We start from the raw sequence: 19,974 nt of genomic DNA, 5'->3' as shown, positions 1-19,974 counted from the left end.
TGACTCCCCTATCACACATGTATATTGCACTAGTACACATAGTGCACTTAGTACATTAAAAGTACTAAGTGTACTATGTACTATAACTTATGGGCTTGTACACACTATAAGGGTGGGCATAACGCCTTTACCCCAACATTTGGAACATTGAAGGAGCTGGCCGACTGCTGTCGGACCAGCCGACTGATGCTTGGACTCCACCTTTTGCTGGTCGGACTGCACCACACCATGGACTGAAACGCCTGCAGCCGACCTCTTCTGGTACAGTCGACGACAGGCTCTTGTCTTCAGCCTACATCATATGTGTGCAGCCGACATGCCTACCTCTTGCCCTCCAAGGCTTGCTCCAAGTCCACACTACCAATAGCACTCTGGGCTCCAAGTTCTGATTCTTATACTCTTTTTCTGGCTGCTGCTTCTAGACCAACATCTGAGAATGTCCATGGCATTTTATGCACATGACAAATGTAGAGTTCGTTGTCTCACAAAAGCTGCAAGACCTTCTGCACATCTTTCACGTGCTACACTGTAGTGGGAAAAAAAATAAGAATGTCATCTACAAAAATGAAGACATATATCGATGAGTATGGCAAAGACTCGTGGCATCATCTTGTTGAATGTCACCGCTGCATTGGTCAAACCAAAAGGCATGACCACAAACTCATAATGCTCTCGTTCAGTCAACCTTTGGGATATCGGCCTCGAAAATCCTAACTTGATGATAGCCACTTTTGAGGTCGATCTTCATAAAGAACTGAGCACCGTTGAGCCTTTCAAGGATGTACTCTATCCTTGGCATGGGGAACTTATTCTTGATTAACAGCTTGTTAAAGGCTCGATAATCCACACAGAGACCTGCGGTCTTCTTTCTTCTACACAAACAAAATCGGTGCAGCAAATGGCGAGGATGAAGGCCTAACGAAACCAGACCTCAGCAACTGTGCTAGTTGCATATCCAACTCAGCTTCCAACGCCTTGGAAAGACGATACGGAAACTTACTGGGTGGCTCAGCTTCAGGAACCAATTCGATATGATGGTCTTCAGGACAAGAGGGTGGGGGTCTTGGTGGAAGATCGTCCTCAACATGATGTCCTGAAACTACTAGAGGAGGCCGGTCATCTGGGGTTCTAATGGAGTCGCGGTGAATGTCGCTATCTGCCGTGGGCGGACATAGATCATCGCACACTTAGCTCCCTTTCTTATAGCTCTATTGGCTTGAAAGTGGGAAATAAGTGGAATACCTTGATTGCTCCGATCCTCGCGAATGATAGTAGGCTCAGGCAAACCTTCGACAATTGTGAAGGTGTCCTGCCTCCAATCAAGAATGGGCGCATACAGGCGGAACCATTGAATTCCAAGGATCTTGTCGCACCCGAGAAGGGGCGAGACAATCAAGTCTCTTTGAAACTGGGCCTTCTGGACTATGAAGGCAAACTGTTGAGCTTTCTGGGAAATATGAGTACGTAGGCCGGGAGTAAACCCGTCCACGTCCAAATGATACGGCACAAGGGCACGTTTCATCTTGGTCGCCAACTACGGAGAGATGGCATCTTTTGAACTGCCCATGACAACAAATTGTTGCCCTTTTGTTGTGCCATAAGCTCTAATAAGACCTTTCTGACGCTCCTCAACTCCACCCTCCTGCTAATCATCGAATACCACTGCAGGTATCACATTCAAAGCAAGTAAAAACTGAACAATGTTGGTGGTTGAGGGCGGGGGTGGAGGGGGTGGTACAGCTATGGCGGCAGCCACTGTAGAGGCTGGTTGTTTGCTCTTTTCCGCCTGCCATTTCGTACAATCCTCTTGGCATGTCCCATGTGGTGGCAAAAAAAACAACGGTTCTCTTTGAAGTATCGTTCCTTCTCATCTAATTGTAAGAATCCACCAATAAGGGCCTCCTTGATCTTTTCTTCCAAGGTCTTCTTAGGTCCATCTTGTCACTCCTCCGAGCTATTCTGGCCCTTCTTCTTTTGATCTTTGTTGTTGGGAGCCCCATTACCTGACTGCTGGTTAGACGCTTGGTTCTGCTAGGTGGTATGCGTCTGCTACTACTGCTATTGCTGAGGTTTGGGGGTGACTGGAGCGGTCTTGGGCTTGCCTCAATTGAGCATCATCTCATGAATATGTGCCAAAGTCAAAGCCCTGTCATATGTCTGAGGTCTAAATTTTCGAACAGGGAACCGAATGTTTGGATCCAATCCCCGAAAGAACTGCTTGAGCTTCTCCTCCTCGGACTTCCCCAACTGTTGTGCTGATGTGATCACCTTGTTGAAGTAGGTGAGCACAGGGGAACTGTTCTGGGTGAGTTTGTAGAACTCATCTTCAAGATTTATCATGTGCTGCAGAGGTAGAAACCTAGTCTTCAAATCGGACACAAAGGTGTCCTAATCATAGTCTAGTAAGCTAGTGTAAGGATCTGTGTGCAAACGGGACCAATGTTGCCACCAAGTGATTGCATCACCTGTGAGGTGAGGAGCCGCCAGATGGACTTTGTCTTGGGTTTCTGTGATTTTGGAAAGAGGAAAGTGGGCAACAAACTGGTGAATAAACTGAGTCACAACCGAATGGTCGCACTTGCCACCCTACTTGGTGAAGTTCGGTGAGGCACGGATAACTGTTGTGAGGCTATGGCTAGGGTTGTGGAGGATTGAGAAGGGTGGAAAGAAGTTACCAGAATCCAGAGTGTCTGTTGGAACTGGTCCCTTGTGTCTTCTCGGGCCTGTCGCTCGTGGTTCGCCTTCACTTCGAGCTCCGCCCGCAATCGCTCCTCTTTGGCCTTGCTTTTGGCTTTCTCTGCCAGCTATTCGGCCAATCTTGCTTCACGGTCTCGCTCTTCCTTTTCAGTCATCCATCAACACCATTGTTACATCGAGAAACTTTGTTCTTTAGGTGTCTCTTGCTGGGCCAAGGTTGCTTGTAATTTTGCCAGTTTTTTTTCCATTTGCATTGTTTCAAGTTTAATCTGGAGTTTGCCTAATCGGCTCCTTTAACTTTTGGTTGTCTTCATCTTCTTTTTGCGGAAGCGTTTCTTCGAATGGTTCTTCTTCTTTATTGATGCCTTCGGAGCTTGATGCCATTGTGGATGGGCAAGTGGTTCTTCCCGATCTCACCTTCACCATCCACAGGGTGCCCTCACACGCTGAGAGCACAAGTATGGCTGTAAGTATACACAGGCAAGAGCCTAAGCATACATGCTTGTTTTCTGATGTTAATCTATGATCTGTACCTACATATTTTGGGACTGAATAGGCCTTGCCTTGTTATACGTCCACCTGATGCAAGTCAACTGCCCCTTACTCCCTGTTGACCAGCATTAAATGCCACGACTGACATGAAATGTCTAATCGATTGCTGCAACTGCTCACGACTAGCATGCTACTCGGCTGGTTGGGTGGCTGCCAGACCTGGCCGACTAAGCCAAAGTCCACAAGGGCCTGGCCGACTGCTCAATAGCCTCTAAAAGGCTTGTCGGCTAAGCTTAAAGGGTGGCTAGGGGGTTGGCTACCTCATTGCAAGGCTAGCCCACCTTGGGGGCTGCCTTGGGGCTGGCCCCCTTCTACATGAAGTGCAACTACATGCTTCTAATGCATCTACTGCTATGGCTGACATCTACATGCTCCTGAATGATGAACACTTGCTGAATTCTCCAAATGGGTTAAGAGGACTGACCTGACACTCTTAAGGCAAGGAGACTGATCTACATAGCTCGTGCCTAACATGTCCCGGATTGGACTCACAAAGGGGTCACGGCATACAACAAAGTTATCCTAAAAGGTACTACTTCTGTACATGATTCTTGCACTGTTGATGAGCCAATGTCACCGTGTACCACAGTGCATGGGTGCATGTGACACGGAGGCTTGTTGGTTCTCCTATTTATTTGACTTACACCGCGCCCGACATTTCTTACAGTATCAGTGTTCAGTCAGTTTTCTTCCGCTACTCGACATTCTCGTTGGCAAGCCGCTATGAGGGTTCTCCAATACTTATCCGGTACCTTGGACTATGGAGGCACTAAGCTTGTTGGATACTCTAATGCTGATTGGGCAAGTAATCATAGGATACTCGACAATCTACTTCTAGTTATTGCTTCACTCTTGGTTCCGGTCTTTTTTCATGGAGATCCAAGAAGCAAAATACAATTTCATTATCTTCTATTGAACGTGAGTACCATGCTTATCTGGATACCTACTGTGAGCTGTTATGGTTGTTCCAGATGTTGGGTAATCTTGATGTACTCTTGGATTATCCGATCCGTATTCTTACTGTCACGTGCACGCCCGTGCCATGGCTACTCTTCAGCATGAACATACTTAATCCCTGATTAGTTAGCAATCAAGTAGCATAAGAAGTATCTTCATCAGAGTCAATGTCAGAAGAAGCATCATCATCAATAGCACAAGCAGCAGCACCATCATTTACATCATCATCAGCATTACAGCATCAGATCATCATGCACATCATCACCATCATTGGAGTACCCTGTCGGCAGCCTGCAGGTAGTCTTGGGCAGTCAGACAAGTGTCATCTAGCAGGGCAGCAGGTGTGGGCCACGCATACAGCAAATATAGTATTTAGTCCATGTTTTATGGCATTTCTTTGTCCACACATCAGGCCAACTGAAGATGTACTGGCCGACTAGCCTTTCTCACCCATATATAAGCATAACTCATAAATCAGAATTCAGCAACTCATTAGTGAAGCAATCAATCATCTAAAATCAGTAAGCATCATGTAGAAAGGGCCTAGGTCACCCCTATGAGGCTGACACAGGCGTACATCATGTACAAGCAATAAGCTATGTCCCAAGAAAGGTGCTCAGTTCCAGCAGAAAGGATGCAGTAGGGTAGCAGATGGAGTGGTCTACAAACAGGCGAAGCCAGAGGAAACATCCCCTGAGGGTAGGTACGCAGACCCAGTACCTCATTAAGCCCTTATATCATTTCCAAAGGCCTAGCAACAGGCATGATCAATTCCGATAGGTGACCCAACACTGTGTCAAGGTTAAGGGGCATGGGGACAGCAATGAACAGATGCTCAGTTCTTCATCAAGACTTGGAAGTGGAGATCAGGAGTGAAGGTGTTCAGACCAAAAATATCAATCAGTAAGTCAAAGTCAAAGTCAGTAAGCACTAGCAGTTCAAGGTCAATAGAAGTCCAAGGAGGAAGGATGACAGAGTCTCCACCCCATCATCAAGTTTAGCAGAAGGAAATGTCACATGCACGCCCGTGCCATGGCTAATCTTCAGCATGAACATACTTAATCCCTAATTAGTTAGCAATCAAGTAGCGTCAGAAGTATCTTCATCATCAGAGTCAGTGTCAGAAGAAGCATCATCATCATCATCATCATCAGAGCAGTAGCACAAGCAGCAGCAGCAGCATCTACATCATCATCAGCATTACAACATCAGATCATCATGCACATCATCACCATCATTGGAGTATCCTGTCGACAGCCTCCACAAGTGCTGTCGACAGCCTGCATGTACTCTTGGGCAATCGGACAGGTGTCATCTAACAGGACAGCAGGTGTGGGCCATGCATACAGCAGATATAGTATTTATTCCATGTTTTATGGCATTTCTTTGTCCACGCATCAGGCCGACTGAAGATGTACTGGCCGACCAGCCTTTCTCACCCACATATAAGCATAACTCATAAATCAGAATTCAGTAAGTCATTAGTGAAGCAATAAATCATCTAAAATCAGTAAGCATCATGTAGAAAGGGCCTAGGCCACCCCTATGGGACTGACCAAAGGCCTACATCATGTACAAGCAGTAAGTTACCTTTTTGTAACACAGTAATAAAAGAAAACCTAAACACCAATCTTTCTCTTCTTCTCTCTCCTCTATATCTTAATCATAAGTAATTAGCATCAATGTTCGTAAGTATGCTTAGGGCTGTGGATCAGTACAACAAGGCTTCCCCGCATGCAACATTGGTATCAGAGCATTCAGGCTCAGCCCACTAAGCTATGTCCCAAGGAAGGTGCATAGTTCCGGCAGAAAGGATGGAGTGGTCTACAAACAGGCGAAGCCAGAGGAAGCATCCCCTGAGGGTAGGTACCCAAACCCAATACCTCATTAAGCCCTTGGATCATTTCCAAAGGCCTAGCAACAGGCATGATCAATTCCGGTAGTTGACCCAACATTGTGTCATGGTTAAGGGAAAGCAGGCATGGGGACAACAATGAACAGATGCTCAGTTCTGTTGGGGTAAAGGCGTTGCTGGGGTAAAGGCATTATGCCCACCCTTATAGTGTGTACAAGCCCATAAGTTATAGTACATAGTACACTTAGTACTTTTAATGTACTAAGTGCACTATGTGTACTAGTGCAATATACATGTGTGATAGGGGAGTCACACACTCATATGATGAGTTGACTTATCCCCACAACTCTCTCTCTCTCTCCCTGTTCTCTCTGTGTATGTCTCCCACATGAACTCTAACCCTATTCTTCTTCTCCCATTCAACTGGTATCAGAGCCGGTGCCCTTTGAATCTCTCTGCTGCATAGCTCTCGTTTCACACAGCCTTTGCCCTTTTGAATCTCTCTGCTGCATAGCTCTTGTTTCCCACAGCCAGTCGTAGGCTGCACTGTGGCCAGATAGCGCTGCCCCATCACCCAAGTCAAGGCCATCCAGCCAGTAGCGTGGGCTGCCCATCCACTCAGGTGCAGCCAATCAAGCACAGCAGGTGGGCGGACACGTAAGCCTCTAGGCAGGCGAGCGAAGAAGCAGGCGGGCGTCAATATAACAGGCCAGCGCATTTAACCTTGTCGCGTGTAGCGCTGGGTGTAGACTGGCGCTAGGCGAAGCAGGCAGACACTTAACTGGCTGCGAACCAGAACAACACGCATACCTGGTGCGTGGTGGTCCGCGTAAGTAGGCGAAGGCGATTTCAACTATCGCTATCACTGGTCGACTCCAACGTGGCCCTTGTTCTCTATCGGCAACGAGGACAGACGAGAAGAGCTCGTGAAAGAAGACTTGCAGGAAGTGGCTACAGCTGCATGATTTGAACCTGCGAGGGCAGAGCCAACTCTTTGAGAGGTGCCTGATGGAGTGAATGTCAAGGTAGAATCGAATCCACAGCAGCATCAATACAACAAATTCGACGCCTGCACCTGCCGCCCGACTACAAAGCAATAATTTTCTGCAACAAAAAAATCAGCTAACTGCAGAGGTACATGCTTCAATTTTTTTTTGGGATTTGCAATTGAGCAGGTACAATCATCAATTGAGCATGTACAGGTGCCGAATTGCTCAATTTTGAGCAAAATTGGCAAAATTGGATGACATTGGTCACAATCAGGATCAATTTGCAGGAAATTGGATGTCGAAATTTGGGGCTTTTGATGTAATTGTGCAATTAAGCACTCATACATGCTGTATGGTGTGAGAAATCGCACATTCGGGCAAAATTGCAGCAAATTGCAATGCAAATCAAGGGGCTTTTGTGCCGATTTGGTTGATTTGCATGCAGGCACTCGCAGTTGTTGCTTTGGGCAATGTGTTGATGCCTGACAAGCACTCAGTGTGCCTGTAAATCAAGGAGGTTTCATGTATTTGATGTATATGTGGCCAGGGGGAAGCACTGTGAAGACTCTGGATGCCTTCATGTGCGTCAATGTACCATGTATGATCAGCAATTGATCTCAAATCAAGGGGCTTTTCAAGATTTTATGCTTGTTAAGCTTGGCAAAGCAGCAGGCAAGACATTTATGCCTTGAATCCTCAGAAATCAGCTTGCAGTCAAGGGGCTTTTGCCCAATTTCTGTTCGGGACTGTTGTATGCAGTGTTCGGGACTGTAAAAGTCTGATTTTCACTCATTTGGACAGCCAGGAGAGCATTTATTGCTACTGTACCTGCTGGTACAGATTTGGCACAGCTTTGTGCAAGTTTTGGCATGGCTGTACACTGATTTGAGTGAGGAAAAGGTTCAATTTCAGCTGCTGTACTTGCCGGTACAGGTTTGGTACATCATTGGTGAGCACTTGGTACTGCTGTACAGTACTTTGGAAGGGCAACAGAGCACATTTAAGGTGCTGTCCAAAATCTGCAGCAACCAGATTTTGGTGATTTCATCACAAACAGTGGGAGAAAAGTTGCATTCTTGCTTCCGCAATGGGAGATAAAGCTTGGGAGAACAACTGTGAGCACTTTGTGTGCTTTTGGTGGAGTGTTTGCACATTTTGCAGGGAGTCAGGCATTGACAGGTTGCATATTGCTATGGCAACCACAGGTGAGAGCTCTTCATTGCTTCACATTAAGAAGCTTGAAGGCTCGCATAATTATGATATTTGGCAAACCCAGTGCTACAATGTGTTGCTCCAGAAAAAGCAGCACAAGCCTATCAAAGAAAGGGGTGTAATGCCCGCTTCTCTTACTGCTGAAGAGTGGGAAGATATGGATGAGCTGGCAAGATCTACTATCATGTTGTCTGTGTCAGACTCATTACTTTTCAGCATTCGTGAAGAGAAGACAGCTTGGGGAATGTGGCAGAGATTGCAGGACTTGTATGCCCAACAAAGTGCCTCAAGCAAAGTGTATTGGTTGAAGAAACTCATAGGTCTTCAGATGAAGGAAGGGGCGTCTATGACAGCCCATCTAAATGAGTTTAATGGTATTGTCAGCCAGGTCATTAATCAAAAGTTGGCAATGGACGATGAGTTCAAAGCCACTTTTCTGTTATGCACTTTGCCAGAGAGTTGGGACACATTCACGACAGCCACTAGCAATTCGCATGCTATGCTGTCATACGCAAATGTTGAGGGTGCTCTTCTTCAAGAAGAGATGAACAGGAAAAACAACTCAAATGGAAGATCCAATGCAATGAATGCACGTGGGAGATCCCAGCAAAGGGGGAAAAGCCAAGAAAGGGGAAGGAGCAAGTCTCGCTCCAAAAAGGATTTGGAATGCCATTATTGTGGCAAGAAGGGACACATTAAAAAGCAATGCTACAAATGGAAAAATGATCAAAAAGAAAAGGGAAAAGGCAAAGACAAAGACAAAGATGAAGCCAAAGATGTAAAGCCAAAGGGCAAAAGAGTCAAGATTGAAGAAATCAATGTGTCACATGCAGGTGGCAGTGAGGATGAGGTCCTATTTACGTCTTCACTTGATGCCCATTCACTTCTTCCAGGTGGTCATGGTATGCACTCATGGATCATTGATTCAGGTGCCTCCTTTCATGTCACAGGTTGCAGAGACTTGTTTGTCAGGTATACTGCTGGCAATGAAGGAGTGGTTTATTTGGGTGATAACCATGCATGCAAGATTCTTGGCAGAGGTGATGTGAGGCTTGTGTTTTCAGATGGCTCACAGCTTATGCTCCATGATGTCAGGCATGTGCCTGAGATCAAGAAGAACCTGCTTTCTACTAGACAGCTTGATGATGCTGATTATGTTACCACATTTGGTCGTGGAAAGTGGAAGAATTGTAAGGGCTCACTGGTTGTTGCCAGAGGCTCTAAGGTGGACACTCTTTACTTCATGCATGCTGGTGTTTGTCACCATGCTACTGTAAATGCAACCGAGCTGCCGGAAATTTCTATGTGGCATAGCCGGTTGGGACACATGAGTGTCAAAGGAATGGAGCAATTGTCTTGTTTGGGTTACTTGCCTTCTCTAAAGTTTTCAAGTTTTCAGTTTTGTGAGCATTGTATATATGGCAGGCAACTGCAGTGCCCCCACAAGAAAGCTCTTGGACAGAAAGATGCTCGGTTAGAGCTTGTGCATACAGATGTATGTGAGATGCCTCAGCTTTCTTTGGGAGGGGCAAAATATTTCGTGTCTTTTATAGATGATGCCACACGCAAGGTGTGGGTTTATCCTCTTTGTTTGAAGAGTAATACATTCTCAGTGTTTCAGAAGTTTGTTGCTCATGTTGAGAATCAAACTGGCAAAACACTGAAGGCTTTGCGTTCCGACAATGGTGGAGAGTATATGTCCAAACAGTTTCAGGACTTTTGTGATGCTAAAGGCATCAAGAGGGAGCTCTCTACTCCTTATGATCCTCCACAAAACGGGACAGCAGAGAGGATGAACAGGACCATACAGGAGAAGGTCCGTTCTATGTTGTCACATGCTGCATTACCTCATGGTTTTTGGGCTGAAGCTGTTATGACAGCCGTTCACCTTATAAACAGGTCACCTAACACGAGGCTTGGTGGGAAAGTGCCAGAAGAAGTATGGACAGGGAAGCCTCCGTCATACAAGCACTTGAGAGTGTTTGGTTGCGTTGCGTACGTGCACATACGCAGGGAAATGCGCACCAAACTTGATCCCAAGTCTCACAAATGCATATTCCTAGGATATGGTGACAGAGGTGAAATGGGGTATAGACTTTGGGATCCCATGAATAGAAAGATCATACGCAGCAATGATGTCATTTTTGATGAAACATGCATGTATAAGGAGCCTGCAAGGCAACAGGAGCCTAGCAGAGTCATTTTTGATGATGATGGACATCATGGACAACAACAAAGGGCTGTAAATCAGCCATTACAGCAGCAAAACCAGCCCTTAAATGGTGCTGAAAATGGTCCAAATGGACAGCCAGAGATGGCAGAAGATATCCCTATGGATATACCACAGTTAGAGGAGATACCGGGCATGATTTTTCAGCCTTATGGCATGGAACAGGAGCCACCAATAGGTGATATGCAGGCTGGACAGCAACCTGCAAATGATGGTCATTGGGTACGGAGGTCCACTGGACCCTCCAGAGCCCGTGACAGGTTTGTTCCAGGGGTTGACTACTTGATGCTCACTGACTGTGGGGAGCCCTCATGTTATAAGGAGGCTTTACACAGGGCAGACAAGGCTCTTTGGGAGCGTGCCATGAAGTCAGAGATGGATTCTCTGCACAAAAATGGAACATGGAAGTTGGTGCATTTGCCTGCAGGCAAGAAGGTTTTGCCATGCAAGTGGATATACAGGCTCAAAGTTGCACCAGATGCAAAGCCAAGATACAAAGCCAGGTTAGTGGCTAAGGGCTTCAAGCAAGAATATGGTGTGGACTTTGATGAGATCTTCTCTCCAGTGGTCAAAATGACCACACTTAAGAGCTGTGTTAGCTTTGGTTGCACATGATGATCTGGACTTTGATTCAGATGGATGTGAAGACTGCTTTTCTTCACGGTGATCTCCATAAGGAGATATATATGCAACAACCAGAGGAGTATGCAGTGAGTGGAAAGGAGAAGCTTGTATGCAAGCTGAAAAAGAGTCTTTATGGGCTCAAATAGGCACCAAGGGAATGGTATCATAAATTTGATACATTCATGAAATCCCAGAAATTCAAGAGAAGTGACATAGATCACTGCTTATACACCAAGAAAGCTTTGGATGGCAGTCTATTGATCCTCATCTTGTATGTTGATGATATGTTGATTGCCGGGAAATCTCGTAAGGAGATGGATGCCTTGAAGCAGAGGCTACATCAGACCTTTGATATGAAGGATTTGGGTGATGCAAATCACATTTTGGGTATGCGGATACGTCGGGACAGAAATCAGCATGTGTTGTATTTGTCTCAGAAGGAATACATTGGCAAAGTTTTGCAGAGGTTCAATATGGACGGGGGGAAGAAGACTAGTACTCCTTTGCCTCCATATGTGAAACTCAGTGCTATGGACAGCCCTCAGTCAGATAGTGGCAGGGCTGATATGGCCAAGATTCCGTATGCTTCAGCTTGTGGCAGTCTCATGTATGCCATGGTTGCTACTAGGCCGGACATTGCATTTGCAGTGGGAGTGGTTTCTAGATACATGGCCAACCCTGGCAAGAAGCATTGGGAAGCAGTGAAAGGTGTCATGAGATACCTGAAGGGCACACAGGATATGTGCATTTGCTTTGGCAAACAGGATGCATTAGTGCATGGTTACACGGATTCGGATTATGCCGGTCATCCAGATAACCGGAAGTCTACTACCGGTTATGTATTTACATTCACAGGAGGTGCTGTGTCATGGATATCCAGGATGCAGAAGTGCACAGCCTTATCTACTACAGAGGCCGAGTATATTGCAGCCACAGAGGCTTGCAAGGAGGCATTATGGCTATCTCGGTTAGTGGTTGATTTGGGTTATACAGGGGATATTCCATTGTTGCATTGTGACAGTCAGAGTGCCATCCAGTTGGCAAAGAATCCTGTCTTTCATGCAAAGACGAAGCATGTGGATGTGAAGTATCACTTCATCAGAGAGGTGATAGAGAACAAGCAAATTCAGCTTGTTAAGATTCATACGGATGACAACCCGGCTGATCTGTTGACAAAGAGTTTGCCTCCGGAGCGGTTTGCTCATTGCAGACACTTGATGGGCATTGGATGAGGCCAGTTTCAGCCTTGATATGGCCTTGTATATTATCATGTACATGCTGATTTTTTCTTTTCCTTTACTTAAGGGCACTTTGCCTTTAAGTGGGAGGTTGTTGGGGTAAAGGCATTATGCCCACCCTTATAGTGTGTACAAGCCCATAAGTTATAGTACATAGTACACTTAGTACTTTTAATGTACTAAGTGCACTATGTGTACTAGTGCAATATACATGTGTGATAGGGGAGTCACACACTCATATGATGAGTTGACTTATCCCCACAACTCTCTCTCTCTCTCCCTGTTCTCTCTGTGTATGTCTCCCACATGAACTCTAACCCTATTCTTCTTCTCCCATTCACAGTTCTTCATCAAGACTTGGAAGTGGAGATCAGGAGTGAAGGTGTTCAAACCAGATCATCATGCACATCATCACCATCATTGGAGTACCCTTTCGGCAACCTCCACAGGTGTTGTGGACAGCCTGGAGGTACTCTTGGGCAGTCGGACAAGTGTTATCTAACAGGGTAGCAAGTGTGGGCCACGTATACAATAGATATAGTATTTATTCCATGTTTTATGGCATTTCTTTGTCCACACATCAGGCCGACTAAAGATGTACTCGCCGACCAGCCTTTCTCACCCATATATAATATACCTAGATGAATCCAAGAACATGCCCAAATTCACCTTTTAGGAACGTGCATGCTATATACTCATGGTAGTCAACCCACAAGACTATATAACTCCATTATGCATAGTATGGACTAGATACTACGACATCCCCACTAATGTCATCAGTGCCCAATAGTGGGTGTAGAACTCTGTATCAAGATATGCTCTCACACACGCACTCTAATCATAACTCATAAATCAGAATTCAACAAGTCATTAGTGAAGCAATAAATCATCTAAAATCAGTAAGCATCATGTAGAAAGGGCCTAGGTCACCCCTATGGGACTGACCACACGCCTAAATCATGTACAAGCAATAAGTTACCTTTTTGTAACATAGTGATACAAGAAAACCTTAACACTGATCTCTCTTCTTCTCTCTCCTCAGAAGAGAGAAGAAGGTCAGGTCCATGCAGATGGGGAGACTACCGAAGAAAGCTTTGCTAGCAAGTAAAAGACCTCAGAAAACAAACAAAAGCAAGATGCTATCTTCAGGATGGATGCATGACATCAACGGCTGGTTTCAAAGATGGGAGGTAGACTCCTATCTAAATGCAGCATCAGATGAAGTAGATGAGAAGGCTTTCATCAAGCACTATTGGAAGCACTCCACTGTAAATGGCAATCATCAGAAAAAAGGGCTAAATTTGAATATTATGGCTCACACATCAACCCAAACCATTGGGTCACATACTCAAGTGAAGAAGACAATGCTCAGAAATACATAAGCATGCCTATTTCCGCCAATGCAAGGAGAGGTCTTGCACTTATCCAGACTAGGTCACACACACTCGAGATTGAAAAAGGAGCATGGAGCAATATCCCAAAAGAGAAAAGACTATGCAAAGTATGCACTTTGGGAGCAGTGGAGACGGAGGAACATGTCCTTTTAATATGCCCACAATATGACCACATAAGAAAGGACTTTAGTACCATTCTAGAAGGATATCATGACTTGGTGGATCTGCTCACACATGCCAAGCTTGCTGCTGTAGGCATTTATATCACCAAGATTCTTAAACATCATGGCTACCTTACAGCACAATGTGACCATACGACAAGCTCCGTATCACTCCCATGAAGGGAGAAGGCTTTGTATTTCCCTCCAATGAAGGGAGGAGGCTTTGCTTTTTGTTTCTTACAGCTTTGTAATAATTTCGTGGAGGTTCCATGGGCCGTTTATCGGCTCCCAGAGGACGATAATACATTCGTCGTCTTCTTCTTCCTCTATGTCTTAATCATAAGTAATTAGCTGTCACATGCGGACGCTTCTGTGGCCAAATCATTACTCAATGGAAAACACAGCACTCCCACTGGTGGATGCTTGATGCACAAAGAACAAGAGAAAACGCAAGAGAGAAAACACTTTCCTAAACTACTCAAAATCTTATTTATATGCTTGTTTGTTACAATGCCATGACGGAAGCTGAGCTTCCCTGGAAAAGGTAACTTGTACTTCTACCTAAAGACCCAAGTCCCAAGTGGGCACTTGAATGAATGACTAAGAGACCTGGCCCTCTTTATATAGGCCCTTATAATCTGGCCAACAGGACCAAATCTGGCCGACCAGCATTTAATGCTGCCGACCAGCACTTCTTGGCGTTCCTCCTGTCGGGCTGCTGCTGGCTGCCTACCGACTGCAGCTATACTACTAATGCTCCACGCTGCCCTTCACAACCTTGTGAGGCTGCCGCCTGGTCCACGCCTTCTCATCCACTACTGCTGGTCACTGGCTACAGTCCTCTTGGTCCCACTCAGCCCTAAAAAGGTATCAGACCCTGTCCTACTCCTGTCCAGATCAGAAGAAGCATGTCCACGTGGCATGTCTATGACATTAGCATCAATGTTCTTAAGTATTCTTAGGGCTGTGGATCATTACAGCAAGGCTTCCGCGCATGCAACACTTACGGACAGCCAAAGTGCCTTGGGGTTGGCTCAAAGTTCATCCTTCTATGGCAGGACCAAACATATTGAGGTCCACTTTCACTTTGTTCGTGAGCTGGTTGCACTGGAATATTGTCCTTCTCACGACAACATTGCTAATCTCTTCATACTATTGATCACTTCCTCCAGATACTATTGATCAGCTTCTTACCCGTATGGGAGTCGGACCCTGTGCTGGAGCTCAGAGGAGGTGTTGGACATGTCGTCTCCAACTCTCTTTTACTCCATTTTATCCCCTTTTTATCCAGATATTTATATGATATTTTTAGGGATTTTTCCCATATTTCTTAGGCTATTTTAGGCATTTTTATCTATCGTGGGCATTTGTCCTCCAGTGCTACTGGCCGACTACTCTACATGAGATGTATATAAGCATTCCCATTGTGCCTTCATTTATTCATTCAATACTTTTCAGTTCTTGGCTCAAGTGTGTCTCTCTTGGATGTCTACTCTCTCTTGTGTGATCTCTATTTGCTTCCGCTTCATATTCACATATTCTCACAATGCAAACCCTAAAGGTGCTTACTCACTGTTTACTCGACGGTCATTTTTCCTCCTTGTTATTAGGGTATACAAATTGGGCTATCAAAATGAATGATTGCACAAAAAGCTTAATATTGATCCCTACGTAAGTCATGAAACCAAACAAGTTGATAATTTGAATAAAATTTTAGGTGGTATGTTGCTCACCAAGTAAACAAACCCTTGAGTTGCTTGTGAGATTTGATCCATTCGCTCCGTTGGAGTGGTTGGAGTAGTCAACAATACCTTTCCAGGTAAAAAAGAATAAACCAAGCTTCCTTTGTAAGCAACTGAGTTGAAACTTGAATTCCACATAATGTGTCCTTACCAACTCAATGCCATTGCTTGCCGTCATTTTTCTGAGGGTATCTGTCTCCTCAAGAGGAAGGTCAGGTACGACCAAACCTAACAACACAACGTTCATAAGCCCTTATCCAATTTCAATGGACAGTTTGACCTCTGAAACTGTAAAAAACAAAGGGAATGAGCAGTTTCAAGCCATGGACATGCAACAACTGTGTCACCCATGTGTGTATATACTAACCTGTAACACCCACTGCTTTTATAGCATGTAAAAAGTTCTGGACGCCTCGCTTTAAGATAGGGTTGTAGTATGTGAACAGCACAAGAGGAGCTGCAAGGTGAGGTACCACCTACTTTTTGAGGGGTGAAGAGATGGAGAAATGAGCAAAGATGTAACAAGCATGTGTAAAAATTTGCTACACTATGCATTAGGCCATAATTTGAGAAAAAATAAATATTAGGACCAAAAAAATTGAAGAAGAGCATCACCTCGCTCAACATTTTCAAGACACCATCTAGATTGGTGCCATTCTGAAGAGCTCTTGTTGCAGCCGCCTGAATAAATATCATTGCAACACTCTTGCTTTAAAAGAAATCCATCTCAGGCTTCCCAGAAGCATCAGAAAACCCTTCTAGGTACCACCGCAAACTCTTTCACAAAGAACTGAATGACCTTCTGTGACACTACCAAGCAACCACACGGCTGTATCTATGCCCCATATCTAGCCCCCTGCATATGTAGCCTCCAAAAGGGCTGTATCTACCCCACTTACAGAGCCTCCCTTCATGAGCTTCGGCCACATAAGACATGCTTTCTCACAGTGATGTGGAATTAATTATGCTTTGATTAAGCCTGATGTACATTTTTTATATTAACGGGGAGATCTCTTGATAACATTGATGACAAGCACCTGAATAACAGGACCATCTGCGAGCGGGTCAGAGTAAGGAACCCCTAACTCTATGATGTTGGCTCCAGAGTTATCAAGAACCATCAGGGCTTTGGCAGTTGTAGACAAGCTTGGGTCTCCTGCAGTGATGTACGGAATGAGAGCAACCTACACAGTTCAAAGAACTTATAAGTTCATGGTAAAACATGAGGATGGTGATGTTGATGGTGATGGTGATGAAGGAAGATGGATGCAGAACAACAACAAATCAGCCAGGAGAAGATCACTGCTATTGAACGCGAGGGCATTCACTCCTGAGAATGGTGATAACGGTGATGATGAAGATGACGATAACGATGATCATGATCATGATGCAGTCGATGGTGGTGGTGATATTGATGAAGGATAAAGAAGGCCCTTTGTTCTAAAATAATGCTGATAGTGATATTGATGAAGCATAAGGATGGGTGTTTTCTCAGAAAAAATGCTAATAGTGATGATGATGATGATTCTAAGTAAGATGGTGACAAAAATTACGAGTATGATGATGACTATGATGACGACAACGGCAGCGGCGGTGGCGGTGGCAGTGGTGATCATTCGTGGGAAGAATCACACAAAAAATTTGCTTTCATTGCAAGAATAATGACGACATGATGAATGACGATAAAGGCCATAATCACACAGGAGAACGTCGCCTCTTCTGGCATGTCTTTTCGATGTTCGAAGGAAGAAAAATAGATTACCTTGCCGGTACTTCTAAGTTCGGAGAAGGTGTCGGCGATGCTCTTGGATGATGCAGGCGCCACTGCAGTCATGGCAACGCGTCGAGGGACGGAGATCCTTAAAAGATTGCCGGAAAAATGATGGGAGGGAGCAATGCGAAGCTGCTGCAGGTGAGCGAGCTTCTCGGCAGAGGATATTAGTAGGGCCTCCATTAATAAGCTCACAGGACAGGGAATCTCAACAACAGACGACGCACTAGAAATGGACCGACTAACCAAACCATAAAAAAACGTGGTTTTAAAAGGGCATAGTAAAAATACTAGCACAAAAGAAATGGGGCATCCTTTCCTCTCTCAACAAATGGAGGGGTACTTTGTCACCTCTATTTACTATAAAACTCAACATCTAGCACCCAAATCAATCTCTCTCTCTCTCTCTCTCTCTCTCTCTCTATATATATATATATATATATATATATATATATATAGCTTAAACATTAATATTTTTTCCAAGTAATTTCTATCATAGAAAAAACATTTAGAGAAATTGAAGGTACGAAAATTCATTTAAGTCCCAAGAAAGTATGAATATGTACATGTCAACCTACGCAATAACTCTAGCCATAGACATTGACCTTATTAATGTATATTCTGATACATAAGATAATCTTTTTAAGGCTTGCACAATGATTTCTCAAATAGCTTTACAAGATGACACATCAAAAACTATTATAAGACTCCAAAAGATCTCATAATACTCCAAAAAACTAACCACTTATTCATAGAAAGGCTCAAATTACAACCATGGCATGAAATGGAGATATTACAATCCAATGAACATTTCAAAATTTGAGCAATGATGCACCTGTGTAATAAGTGCAAAACATGTCTTATTGGTTCCACTCCATGCTCAAAAATATTCCAAGGTTGCCCCGATTTAGATAATAGGGTCCTAGATAGAAAATTTATTGAAATGAAGATCACTATTCTATTAGTATTGAAATGAATGGCAGTATTCTATTATCAAACAACAATGTAGGGATAAATATGGGGTTGTGCAACTTATTACATCACCAAATCCATCGAATGATAAAGCAAAAGAGAGCCCCTGGATTATATAAGAATAAATTTGATCGCAGTGATCAATTTTTTTATGAATTAGACTTTGTATACTCTAGCTTTCTCCAATCCTTCTTTTGGCATCTTTACGATCTTGTTTTGTTACCAATAATGTAAATTGTGTTTGTTTTTCGCGTCTTAGGAAACAAATTTAACCATAGTGTATTTTTATGATGAAGTTCAAATAATAAGAAAGAAGATGCAAAAAAAAAAACATATGAAATTTCATCATTGACAGCATGTAAAAATTCCTCAAATATGGCCACTCACACTAAGTAGGACATAAAAGTGTCTCACGACTCTTTTATGTCTTGTTACCAAACTAGTGCTCAGAGGTAAATAGCCAAATACGTTCACATGCTAGGCTAGGTGGGCAAGTATTTTGTCAATGCTTAAATATTTCATGAAGGTTAGGGCAGGCCTTCAATTTTCATCCCTCCGACACATGCCAACATGTGTTCCCCTCAATCTCATTGCCACCTTCTTGCTACCCATTCAAGTCATTTGAAGAAGCTATGGAAACTAACACATGCCAACATGTGTTCGGCTCATTCTCATTGCTGCCTTCTTGCTGCTACCCATTCAAGACATTCGAACAAGCTATGGAAACTCCAACATAGATGTAGAAATGAAGGGACCCATTGCTACCACTATCCAAAAATGTGTGTGAAGTTAGTATGCATATGAACGCTCTTTTTGAAGCTTCAAGTAGCAACAAAGGGCTTGCTAGTAAGAGGCCACAACCAATCGTTGTTTGCATCTAAAGTCAGGGCCTTAGGGTAAAGGGGCCAGTTTATAGCCACCCCCCACTTGCAAGTTAGTCCTCATCCCAATTTGAATCCAAAGGTTGCATTTCTTTGCATTCAATTAGCTAAAACAGGGTTACAAGAATGCGCACACACACACACACACAATGGAGAAGCTCAAGGGAGCACACAATCAAATGATAGATAGATCATGAATGTGTGCACTCAATTGTAGCTATAAATGCTGTCATGTACTCAACTTCATAGTAGGAGTGGCCACAGTGGGTTGCTTCTTGTTGCTGAGCTATGATATATATGAATCACTAAGGTGAAAGTAAAAACCACTCGTGGACACTCATGTGTCATAACATCCAGCCCAGTTTGAGTCTATAAATGCATGCAGCTATGATTTACCCCCCTTGGGATAAAATAACCCAAAGTGCTTGGTGGCCTTTAGGTAATGGAACACGCATTTGACAGACCAATGCTTTGTACCTGGGCTATGCATAAATCTACTCAATATTGAGACCACATACTGAATGTCAAGCCTGGTGTTACACAAAAAGATAAGGCATCCAACAGCTTCTTAATACAAGCTAGCATTAAAAGGGTCACCTACATCTTCAAGACTTAGTCATAAACTTGGCTCCATAGGTGTAGCACAGGTTTACAGTCTTCAAGATTGAACCTCTTCAACAACGCATCTATGTATTTCCT

At 44.1% G+C, this 19,974-nt stretch overlaps 1 protein-coding gene across 2 annotated transcripts in view; it reads right to left on the bottom strand.

The window, feature by feature from the left end:
- LOC147629525 (Aldolase-type TIM barrel family protein) overlaps nt 1–17,713 on the bottom strand; it is a 52,786-nt gene extending 35,073 nt beyond the window's left edge. Inside the window, exons 1-6 of one of the 2 annotated variants that reach the window (XR_015267971.1) lie at nt 17,414–17,713; nt 16,689–16,835; nt 16,267–16,332; nt 16,019–16,127; nt 15,803–15,879; nt 15,643–15,720 (exon numbers count right to left, since the gene is read on the bottom strand). Coding sequence is in view for 1 of the 2 variants with exons in the window: in XM_086812789.1 (XP_086668915.1) it covers nt 15,643–15,720; nt 15,803–15,879; nt 16,019–16,127; nt 16,267–16,332; nt 16,689–16,835; nt 17,414–17,605 (669 nt within the window). In the remaining variant the exon portion in view is untranslated. The remainder of the gene's footprint in view (nt 1–15,642; nt 15,721–15,802; nt 15,880–16,018; nt 16,128–16,266; nt 16,333–16,688; nt 16,836–17,413) is intronic. The other variant, XM_086812789.1, reaches the window with a different exon arrangement.
- Between the last annotated feature and the right edge of the window lie 2,261 nt (nt 17,714–19,974).

This window comes from Cibotium barometz, chromosome 18 (genome assembly GCF_041138505.1).
Source record: "Cibotium barometz isolate CiBa-2024 chromosome 18, ASM4113850v1, whole genome shotgun sequence".
NCBI classification, from domain to species: domain Eukaryota; kingdom Viridiplantae; phylum Streptophyta; class Polypodiopsida; order Cyatheales; family Cibotiaceae; genus Cibotium; species Cibotium barometz.
The sequence above is the reverse complement of the archived record's forward strand: the minus strand, read 5'-3'. Positions and strand labels throughout refer to the sequence as shown.